This window comes from Melanostigma gelatinosum (assembly GCF_949748355.1).
Source record: "Melanostigma gelatinosum genome assembly, chromosome: 15".
In the NCBI taxonomy this organism is placed as follows: Eukaryota; Metazoa; Chordata; class Actinopteri; order Perciformes; family Zoarcidae; genus Melanostigma; species Melanostigma gelatinosum.
The window spans coordinates 9,715,150-9,726,383 of record NC_136648.1 but is presented as its reverse complement, the minus strand read 5'-3'; the positions used below and the strand labels follow the sequence as shown (position 1 = coordinate 9,726,383).

Below are 11,234 nucleotides of genomic sequence, written 5' to 3'. Positions count from 1 at the left end.
TCACACATCTTCAGCTATTTTCCGAGGTTTTCCAGGATTCCAGTTATGTTCCAACACTCAGTTACCATTAATAAGAGTTCACAGTTTGTTCCGAAGCAAGCAACCAATTTTCTTAATCTCAAGACTCCATTGAGGAAAGCAGATTTTCAAATTTCCGAGTTAAAGTGTAGTTTATCAGAGCACATGGAATCGCCCTGACGAAGCTGGCTCCCATTCCATTATAGTATCCTCTAATTCCATGTTTTTCATATATCCCTATCAGTCCTTGTAACGCACCTGAAGCTGGACGTGAATCTGAGCTGAAAGCTGCAAAAACAAGACAAATGGCGATGAGTAAAACATCTCAAATTGTTTCAAATGATCTCAAAATGTGTGACAGAAAATGCAGGTGTTTACCTTGTGCTTGCTGCTGAGTCCGGATCACTGCCAGCGGGTAACTGGTCATCTGTCCAGAGGCAAAGGCCACAAAACTGAAGAAAAACAGTTTGGAGTCACTGTTGTAAGCTGGATCACTCTTTGCCCAGTTTATGATCGACTGCAACAAGAAGAAAAAAGCCAAAGACATCTACAAATCTTTCAGATTAACTTGTGATTTATCTTATCGTTGTTCTTCTGTCTCACCTGATGAACTGCACACTCCACACCTGCGTAGGGGATCATGCAGAGGACGCTCGGCTTGAATCCTCTGTAAAAGGCGGACAGTGACTCTTGTCTGTAAATAGATCGAGCGCATGCCACAACACCATGATACGTGCCAGCTTGCTGCAGGTTCAACCTCACCTTCAGCACCTGTAGAGTACATAAAAGGAGAGATATTACTGGAATAAACCTACATTGATTCACTTAAACTGGTTCATAAAATGAACAGAAACTGCATTATCCATTTACCAGCTTCACAAAGTCTCTTATTATTATTCAAATACAGATACATTTTCTTTTTCAGAACAACCAGTACCTTTTGAAACTGAATATTTATTTGATGTGAATAGCTGCATTTAAGATTTATGATGGATATACTGCATACATATATATATATTTAATACAAATGTTACAAAGGGCATTTTATGTGTCTAATATGAGAGCAGCTCATTAGAGAACAGAAACACAACTAACTGGTTTAATCTGTGAGGAACTATGTTCATTATAAACAATAAAAGAAATGGACAATGGGACACACCCAAACGATGCCAAACGACAATTGTGTTGCCAAGAAGCATGACGGCCCATTTTGCTTGTAAGAACCAGCTTTTGATATGTTGATTGAGCCTCTTAAACAGCAGGTGGGACTGAAGCATCTCTTGGCCTCAGCATTGCATTCTATATGTGACATTTGGTCAGATTTGGTGTGAAAATCTGGAGCTTTGTTGTTTTACAGTAAAGTAGGGGAAACTATTTTATGACTTAAAGAAGGAGAGGGTTTAACAACGAAACACTTCTGTTTATCATAATGGGAGTTTGTGAAAGGAACAAACACGAGTGTAAATCTCACATCCAACATCTTTCACCTCTTGAATTAAATATCAAAAATATTTAGTACCTCTAAAGGGTAGAAGGCAGCGTGAGCAGCAGCACCAGAGACGCAACCCAAGCCGAAACGCTGCTGCACCGTCAGAGTCTCCCGTGTGCTGTTCTGGGTGTAGGCCTTCATCTGGACAAGGCAGAGAAGCTCTGAGTGAGCTCGTCAGTCAGAAACAGGATACATGGTGCATACATAATTCACACCGGAGAGTTTGTCTGCTACCGTACGACTCACCTGGGCGTAGATGAGACACTGCAGCGTCGACTGAGGTGTTCCTTTCAGCATGTTGACGGTGTTGCCTTGCCACATCGACCGCAGACCACCTGCCCTCATCTCCTGGAAGCCTTGGGAGAAGGCTTTGGACCCACGAACCTACAGAGCACACGGGAAACTGTTTCATACGAGACCCTTTCACAGGCAGTTGCAATAAATGTACAGCAACTCCTGAAAAAAGTAATTGATAAATACTGGAACAGATGCTACACAAATGACAGGGTATCACATTTTTATCCTAAAGTTTAAAACAAAAGACAGACAGTAATACTTTTGTGGCACTTCTGTCAGTCTCTTTTGTCAGCTACAGAGAAACATCACTGAGCTCTTTCTACAGGATACTTGCATCAACTTAAAGACTTAAAGCGACTGCAAAACAAAGAACTTATCATATTCTCTTTCTCACATTGTTTTGCCAAATGCATTCAAATGAATGCTCTTCCACGATCAGGAAAAGGCAAATTATGTGAAACGAAGTATAGCAGGCTATCTTAACTCGCAGACACATTTAAAAAAACAACAATACAGCACTTTGTTACAAAGATCAAGACATTTCCAGTTTAAGTTTTCATTCTCTGCAATTTGAGTTCTGCTTGTTTGGCTTAAACCACATCAAATAATATCAGGTTTGATGTACAATGCTCCTCAAACGCCACGAAATGACATTCTTGACCATAAGGAACAGTAACACTAGAATCTGAAGTCTTACTTTAAGTTAAGTTAAGTTTAAGTTCATTGTCATATACATTTACACATATACGAAATTTGTCCTCTGCATTTAACCCATCCCTAGCTTATTGGGAGCAGTGGGCAGCTGAGAGGCGCCCGGGGAGCAGTTAGGGGTTCAGTGTCTTGCTCAGGGACACTTCGGCACAGGACACGTTGCAGCCAAGGATCGAACCGCCGACCTTGCGGTTGCCGGACGACCCTCTCTACCCAGTGAGCCACGGCTTGAGCGTCATACTCGTCAACAATCACACAAAATAAAATGAACTGTCCCACCAAGTGCACGATGTTGGAAGAGTGTGGACGCTGCATAATTGAAAGAGTAAATAAAGGAGCTTTCCGACTGTATCGCTCTGGAAAGCCGAACTTACATTGCTACGGGTTCAGCTCTGGGAACCGTACGTGAACATCATGAAAGTTGGAAGTGAAGGCTTTCCCTGAAATGAACTTGTAAACAGTGCATGTAAATATTTCATTTTATTTGTATTCTATCTGATATTGGTGTAAATTGAGTGTGTGTCCCACTAACTAATGCTTCAAAAGAAGAAACCTAAAGTTCACCACTGTTACAACATGCATGCCTGGAGGTGTTATCTTAGATGTTTCTGAGTGTCTCTTGCATTGCATATCAAGCTAGTCTAATTTATTGTGTTGTAAGTAGCATGTACTCGGGTATTTGTTTGGGCTCAAACGTTAAATGTAATCCAGCCATGCATTCCACTAACAGAGCAAAGCACCTGATCGCGGTGCTGACCTGGAGTTGGGTCTTCAGGCGGTCGATGGGTGCCGTCACAGTTCGGGATACAGCATCTGCCAGACCCGCTGCCAGAACAAACGTCCTCCACGCACCAAAACCGGAGGCCTCTTCGGGGAACTCGATGGGCATCGCACGACTCTCTCCCACATCGAAAACCTACAATTGCATTCGTCATCCTTGAATCATTCCATCATTACTCATGTTCAAGTGGATGTTTCACCATGGATGTGTCAGAAGTAACATGATCGTGATCAGAAGAGCCTACCAGACTGTGTTTCCAGGACGACACCAGCTCCCCGATGTTGTCCACGGGGTTGAGGATGACATAGTGCAGGAACTCACCCCAGTCCACCGTCATCGAACTGTCCTTATCCATCCTGGTGGATAAACACGTGGTTTGTTTTCATCACATACTGGAATGAAAGAAGCTGTGTGACAACATGCTAGTATCGCTTTTTAAAAAAAAGGCATGATAATAAATGTTTTAAACAGTGATGAGTAATTGATTTCTGACCATTATAAGAGCAGTAATCATCCATTATAATATAGGAATACACAGGTCTGCCAGGCAGCAAGTCCGAGCTGAAGGACACCATCCTATTATTCTTTTGTAACTGCAGGCTTGACAGCTTATTCAAACTTATATTTGATGATGTATATTATCGATCAGGGAGCATGATTAGATATATAACCAGTTATAAAGTAATCTGTGATAACACATCAACCCAAGTGTTTAGAAAGCACCAATGTGCTTTGAACTCATTTGAGCACGGGAATACAACTGTTAAAGTTTTATATTTCACATAAAGGAATGTCTCTTTAAATACAACAATGAATCCATGAGGTAGTGGGCAAAAAAATCTTACATTTGAATAATTTTTTTTGCATTCGGCTTTGATATGACCACTCCTAACTCCTTAAACAAACACATGATGTCTTCCTGGTCAATCACCCCTGATCAGAGAAGAAAACGCACACAATTACATACAGGTACTTGTACTGCTCATTCAGTTGTCATATTTCTGGGAGTGACATTGTCAACGATATGAGTGCAAAGGTTACAGCCTGCAGGACTTTGTAGTATGTTGTCTTCTGTGTACCATAAACAAGCTATCTGTCTTTCATGTCTAACCTTGAAGTTACAGTTTATTGTCAAATAATTCACATTTATAGTAGTATTATAAAGAATATGTAAGACTATCATCTTCTACATCAGTATACTGTACTACTATAGTAGAGCACAGTGTGTTGCTTAAAGGAGATAGCAATAGGAGGTGTAATGCTTAAAACATATTGCAAAATCATTGTTTATGTATTTGACAAGGCTATAAGGCTATATTGAACTTTGTTGCATTTCCCTGTGTTTCCTTGAGAAATAAAACATTGTTGAAGTCTGTGATCACTCACCACACTTGTTCTTGTCAAGGTCGTGAAAGTGAATTTTCCACTTCCTCTCTCTGTCCATCATGTAGCAGAGGAACTCTTTATAATCCAACAGGCCATCTTTGTCTTTGTCATAAGAATCGATTATATTCTAGGGGATAATTAGCAGGTTTGTGTTGATTAGTGCTTGAATAAATGAATGCATTTAGACAGACTATAAAAAGGGAATATTGTTACCTGGACCTTTCCATCCGCTGAGAGGATGCCATGCTTCCTCATTTCGTCTTGGAGCTCCGACACCGATATGACTCCATCCTCGTTTTGATCCAGTTTAGCAAATAAACCACGAAACTGATCCATGGTGCGTTTAGAAACAAATTAGCCCCAGAAAAAAAGAATCAAGATGTTTAAAAAAAAAATGCAGCGTGCTTCATCGGGTGAGAAATAAATGCACTGGTGTTTTTCAGAGACGATTGACCTGCAGGACGTCGCTGACTCATCGGCGGGGTTTCGTGCCAATGCTGCATGGGCGCTTTTATCAGGAGCTCAAAGAGAAAACATCAGTTTCTCTGTGGTGCAGCAGGTGGCGCTGTGGCTGCAAGAGAGCCGACCACATCATCTTCATCGTCATCTCCAATAATCACTGTTCCTCCTCCTCTGTATGTGGGCCTGCAGAGACAGACAGGGGATAATACAAGACACAAATGTATCGTCATTTTGAAATTGAATAAAAATAAACAACAACTTTAAAGAAAAGAGAAATAAATAAAAACTGAATAGAATGAATTTTGAACAGTTATATATGAAAATAAATGAATACATAAATGAGGGAGTTGTTAAATAAATAAATAAAAAATATTCATGTATTTCTGTTTGAACACCGGTTTGAAACCAGGGCTCTCTTATTGCTACATTTTAAATCAGTTTGTTACACTTTGTGGAACTCATTTCTGTGTATTTCTGTGCGCATTTATCAAATTGACCTGCACATTCATTTAAAATCGAGGATTTTATTTCTACCCAATTTCTCTGGGCCATTCAGTTATAAATGTATTATAATGGCAGCTTCAGTCCTCCACAGCGTTGAGGCAGGTGGATACCACAGGACTACTTTGCATGAAGGCACATTCATTCCACTGACAGCTCATCATGGCAGAGCAGCCGGCACCCCGGTTACTGCTCACCGGATCCAGAATCAGTTCTTGTGTTCAGCTTGACGTTGGCGCTGTGACTGCAGGGGAGGTGGGCGCTGTGGCTATTTAAAGAGGGACATCCAGTCCCGGATAAATAGCAGAAGGTCCACGTTGACTAACAGCCTCTAAATGGTTTTTTTCATCCCGCACTGTGTCTGTGGCTGCTTATTGTTTCTTAGTCCAGACTGAGGCGGCTTCACCCGTCGAGCGTCAGTCCAGTCCACCAGCTCCTCTCATTGATCTCGTCTCCTTCTTTCTTTCTTTTTTATTCTTAATCATTAGGGGAGACGTGAAAAATGGGCAAAGATTATTATAAGACGTTGGGTATCTCTAAAGGAGCCACGGACGAGGATATTAAGAAAGCTTACAGAAAACAAGCGTTGAAATGGCACCCCGACAAGAACAAGTCTGCAGCCGCCGAGGACAAATTCAAGGAAATCGCTGAGGCATATGAAGTCCTCAGTGATCCGAAGAAAAGAGAAGTTTATGATCAGTATGGAGAAGAAGGTAATTTTTTTTTTATTGCATTGAATTATATTGCTTAACCTTGTGTGGCGGTTTTTAATTCACCGTTAATATACCGTTATAAACCCGTTATAAAGCCTGGATGGTTGCATGTAAAACACAGCTGGCTTTAATTCAAGTCAAACAGTGTGACCAGCCGTTTTAGGAAACAGCTGTTCAGCAGATCACACGCCTACAGTTCTGTGTATTTTATGATGAGGATTAGTTATGACACCATATCTGCAGTATAAGCTTCTGTTATAAGACAAATAAAGGCCGTGCATCAGTTCCACCACAGGTATTCTTAAACATGCGGTGTTGTAATATAAAGAAATACATATTTGTAATTCCATCACAGTCTTCATGTAGAGTGTGTCGTACCTATGTAATATCTGAACAGATGGTTATGGATGGGAACTGGGAAGCATGTTGAGGAAGGAAAAAATACCACAAATCATCTCTACGTCCATCTGCAAATTAAAAATGAAAGGGAGTATCCTAAGATAACCTTATTTTTTACCATTTAATGTAACAAATGTGCTGAACACCTTCAGAAAGGGCCAGTATAAGTGAAACTAGGTGTAAAGCATGCACATGTTTGCTAATAGATCTAGAAAAGTCTCCTCTAAAGGCTCCCTCAAGCCATGCAACAAACATATGTGTTTTTTGTGATAAAATGAAAGTTCTCGAACATTGCAATTGGACAAACCCATCGTCTGAGTATGATCTCCTGTAATATCTCCAAAAATGGAATATCTTCATCAGGTATGGGTAATAATGGGCCGATCTGGCATCGGATACCATTATTTTAGTGAATAACAATTCTGTACATTTCTATCTATGTTTTTATTTGCTACATTTTGTTTTACAAAGTTACAAAAGCAATGTTTAAGTAAGAGTCGGATCAGTACTCGGTATCATCCAAAACCCAATAATAAACTGTAGGGCGGCAACCAACCATTGTTCTATTCAAACAATTAATCTGCTGTGTATTCTGGTGACATTGGTTTATCGTTTGGCCTCTAACATGTCAGAAAATAATGAAGAATTTCCATCACGATTTCCTAGAGGCCCAAGGTGACATCTTCAAAAGTGTTGTTTTGTCTGACCAACGCTCAAACACCCGAACATGTTCAGTTCTCAGCAACGTTAAGACGAGGATTAGGAGCAGACTCTCACATTTGAGAAGCTAGAACCAAAATAGTACTGTTGAGCGACTAATCAGCTCATAGTTTAAACTGTAGTAAACTGTATTTAATGTGGATTGGTCATTTCATGGTCACTTAGTGAGGTCAGTATCGGGCCTGATATCTGGTGGATAGGATTGTCAAAGTAAAGTCATCACTTGTGGCATAAAGCGACTGCTCAGTGTCAATGTTAGGATGACTGATCTTCGTATCATTCCCCCATCAGGTCTCAAGGGAGGAAGTGTTCCCTCTAGTGACGGGCCAGGCAACACCTACACCTTCCATGGGGACCCTCACGCCACCTTCGCCACTTTCTTCGGGGGTTCGAACCCCTTCGACATGTTCTTCGGGCGTAAAGCCAACGGCCGAGACGACGACGACATGGAGGTGGACGGAAACGACCCCTTCGGCTCCTTCACCAACTTCAACATGAACGGGTTCCCTCGGGACGGGCACGTCGGCCCCGGAGGGCCGCAGCGCCGGAAGCAGGACCCGGCCATCATCCACGAACTGAGGGTCTCCCTGGAGGAGGTGTTCCACGGCTGCACCAAGAGGTTGAAAATCTCCCGCAAAAGGCTAAATCCGGATGGCAGGACCATGCGCAATGAGGATAAGATACTCACTATCGAGATCAAGCGGGGCTGGAAAGAGGGAACCAAGATCACGTTCCCGCGGGAGGGAGACGAGTCCACCAATACCATTCCTGCGGACATTGTTTTCGTCATCAAGGACAAGCCTCACCCTCACTTTAGGCGGGAGGGCTCAAACATTGTGTATCCTGTGCGCGTGAGCTTACGACAGGTGAGGCGTTTTCTATTTTTGCACCCAGCGTTGTAGTATTAATAGAGTCTGACAGATGGATTCGTCACACACAGGGGAGATTCAGAAAAAGCTCATATTTACTTTTCGAGTGCTGCTTTTAAACAATGAAAAAGCTGTGGGAGTCTGCCTCAAAAGTTGTTTTTCCCTGGAAAGTACAGGCGTCCTGAATGAGCATAGTACTGAACTGCATGCACACACTTTTTGCTGCGCACTTATGCAATCTTGATCAACATTGAGGAATAGGAGCTGTATCACAGGGAGGCGGCGGCCACCCACGTGCACACGTTGCAAGATGTACTTATGTGGTTCCTCCTACTCTCTTCAACAGTCTCAGATCTCACTGCTTCATCTCTGAGCATGTGACCTGATCTATGCAAACAGCAGCATTCACCTTAAAGGTTTCCTAAAACATGTGTGGGACTGTAGTCAAATAGAATAGTTGTATATCAGCATGAAAGAATGCATTCTGGACGGTAGTTTGATAAAATAATCTTATCTCAATGACCACTTTCTAGAACTGTGGAAGAAGCATCTCACAGTCTTGATCTAAAAGACAAGAAAAGAGAAAAAAAAACGGAGGTTGTTTAAATCCAACATCAAAGGTAATCTTTGAATGGAGAGATTACAACCACCTGTTATCGTGTGATGGTAACTGAGCAAGCTGCATCCACTAATGAAGACTGTTGGTGTGGTCTATAGCAGTTAGAAGTTCTGGCAAAGCAATTAAATGGACTCTAAATTAAGACTTTTTAGTGAAAGTAGTTGTATAATGTGCACAATGTTCAACTATCTAGGGTCCTGTGTAGGTCTGCACATCAAAATAAAGCAAACACTGGTGGATTTGGGTCATTTCCAAACAGAAATCTGTTATAATGGTCCATTATGGCCAATTTACTGTTAACTAAGAAGCTCGAGCTACAAAAGTATTTAAAGCTATAAAACTAGATACTCAGAAGGTCAGTTGAGGAAGCCATTTTGCAAAACTCAGAGCAACCTGCACACTGTCTACAATATTAGCTTATCACAGATATATTGTGTCGACTTAAATATTTGCCGATAAGCAACAAAATAAATTGCGATCTAAAAACAGCAAAGATATGTTTGAGGCAATTTAGAAACTGACACCAGTAGATAGTTTGTCCACAAGAGAAATTCAGAGATTCTTGTTCATGTAAAAAAAACAAAATATATATCGGCCAATATATTATTGGGATTCTGTGATTTGAACTGTCATATACAGGATAGATGTCACTATTGTCCCAAAACCTCTGCCAATAGTGTTAAATGATTTCCTCATTTCAGGCAAAAGTGTTTCCATCCTGAATTTTATCGTGGTGACATGAACATTTCCCGTCGTCGTACAGCAAATGTTGTCAAGTGACTGGTAGTGATGAGCAGCAAGCTGTTAATAAAACAAACACAGCTACTGATGCTTTTATTGAGCACATTGATGTCAATGTCTCATAGTCAGCTGCTTTGATTATCAGGGTGATGATAGGACGAGGGACATTGTGCACATTTGCTAGTGTGCAATCTATTGACATCAGAACATATCCTACTAATATTATGTTCATTTCAACAATATTCCCGACTCGTTTACATCTGCATGTAATCTCAGCCAATGATACACGTGTTGTTCTCACTCTGACCTCCATGCTCCTGTCTTTCTCAGTCGTTGTGCGGATGCTCGGTCACCGTGTCAACGATAGACGGGCAGACGTGCAACATGAAGATCACGGATGTCGTCAAGCCTGGCATGAGAAAGACTGTCGCAGGACAGGGCCTCCCCTTACCCAAGAACCCCGAGCAGAGAGGAGACCTGGTGGTGGAGTTTGACGTTAACTTTCCTGAGGCGTTGCCCGGCAACGCCAAGGACGTCCTGAAACGCCATTTACCTGCTTAGGACGAAGGACACGAGGACACTGAACGAGGGGAGATAACCACATGATCGCGCCCGCCCTCGTTACCTAACACACTCACACAAACACACTCACACACGCGGACGGCTCTGACACTTCACAGATGGACCCCTACGACGAATTGAGCTATGTGGTGTTTTGTATAAATACCATGCATGCTGCCAAGTAGATATACACGTGCAAGACTGTCTGGGTTGTGGATATCTGAAAGAAACACATTTCATGTCTTTGCCACAATCACTTTATCTTTTTGTTTGTTGGAAATATTTGGTAGTGAGTGAGTCTACAGTTGCCAAAAAAAGTGTTTAAAAAAGTTGAGTGTTTATTTGATCATGTAGAGACAAGCCTTGATTTGGAGGCTGTCTTAAAAACCTTTGTAGAGTTTGTTCAAGAGGAAAGTGTTTGAATGAACTGGATCGTCATGCGTGCATTTTAGAAACGTACATGTGAAGATATTGAACTTGAATTTAAAAATAAATATTTCCACACTAAGTGGTCTCGAGCTGTTTCAGTTACGGGGAGGCATGTGATGAATCCTCCTGCATTAAATATAAAGTGTATTAACAATAATCCCTTTAAAACAGTGACTGCAGGCTCGGCCTATTTACAGTCAGCAAACCTTCTGCATACAGCAATAGTGCACAAAGAGAGTCCCAGGAAATGGTTCCTCAGACTGATATTTTATGTGAATATTTTGTCGTTGTAAAACTTATACAGTAATTTTTCTGATGTGCAATTAAAAATAAGTCGACTGAATTTAATGCTTACCAATGGAAAAACTATGAGTGTGTAAATATAGCTGCCTGGTCTCAGCTGCTGGCTATCAGCTGCCAACACAGACGTCTTTACTGTACATTCTCCCACCAGGGGACGCCACATCACTCGTCATGGCGGCTCCTGGCTTCAGTGGACATCTGCACTCATGATTAAAGCTCAAAGCCAAATACAAGC

General features: G+C 41.6%; 2 protein-coding genes across 2 annotated transcripts; one reads left to right on the top strand and one right to left on the bottom strand.

Annotated features, from left to right (window-relative positions):
• Positions 1 to 118: 118 nt before the first annotated feature.
• On the bottom strand, positions 119 to 5,018 carry slc25a24l (solute carrier family 25 member 24, like; the record flags this gene model as incomplete). The annotated part of the gene is made up of 10 exons (XM_079285694.1): positions 119 to 306; positions 397 to 535; positions 622 to 789; positions 1,538 to 1,648; positions 1,754 to 1,891; positions 3,273 to 3,431; positions 3,541 to 3,652; positions 4,142 to 4,229; positions 4,683 to 4,809; positions 4,896 to 5,018. The coding sequence occupies 10 exons, from the start codon at positions 5,016 to 5,018 to the stop codon at positions 119 to 121; spliced, it is 1,353 nt and encodes a 450-aa protein (XP_079141820.1).
• Positions 5,019 to 5,912: 894 nt separating this feature from the next.
• On the top strand, positions 5,913 to 11,029 carry dnajb4 (DnaJ heat shock protein family (Hsp40) member B4). Its single transcript, XM_079285695.1, has 3 exons — positions 5,913 to 6,358; positions 7,769 to 8,343; positions 10,037 to 11,029. The coding sequence occupies exons 1-3, from the start codon at positions 6,148 to 6,150 to the stop codon at positions 10,265 to 10,267; spliced, it is 1,017 nt and encodes a 338-aa protein (XP_079141821.1). The 5' UTR covers positions 5,913 to 6,147; the 3' UTR covers positions 10,268 to 11,029.
• Positions 11,030 to 11,234: the final 205 nt, after the last annotated feature.

Coding starts and splice junctions, on each gene's coding strand:
- dnajb4 (XM_079285695.1), top strand. CDS start 6,148: ATGGGCAAAGATTATTATAAGACGTTGGGTATCTCTAAAGGAGCCACG. Junction 6,359..7,768: donor TGATCAGTATGGAGAAGAAG/GTAATTTTTTTT, acceptor TTCCCCCATCAG/GTCTCAAGGGAGGAAGTGTT. Junction 8,344..10,036: donor TGCGCGTGAGCTTACGACAG/GTGAGGCGTTTT, acceptor TGTCTTTCTCAG/TCGTTGTGCGGATGCTCGGT.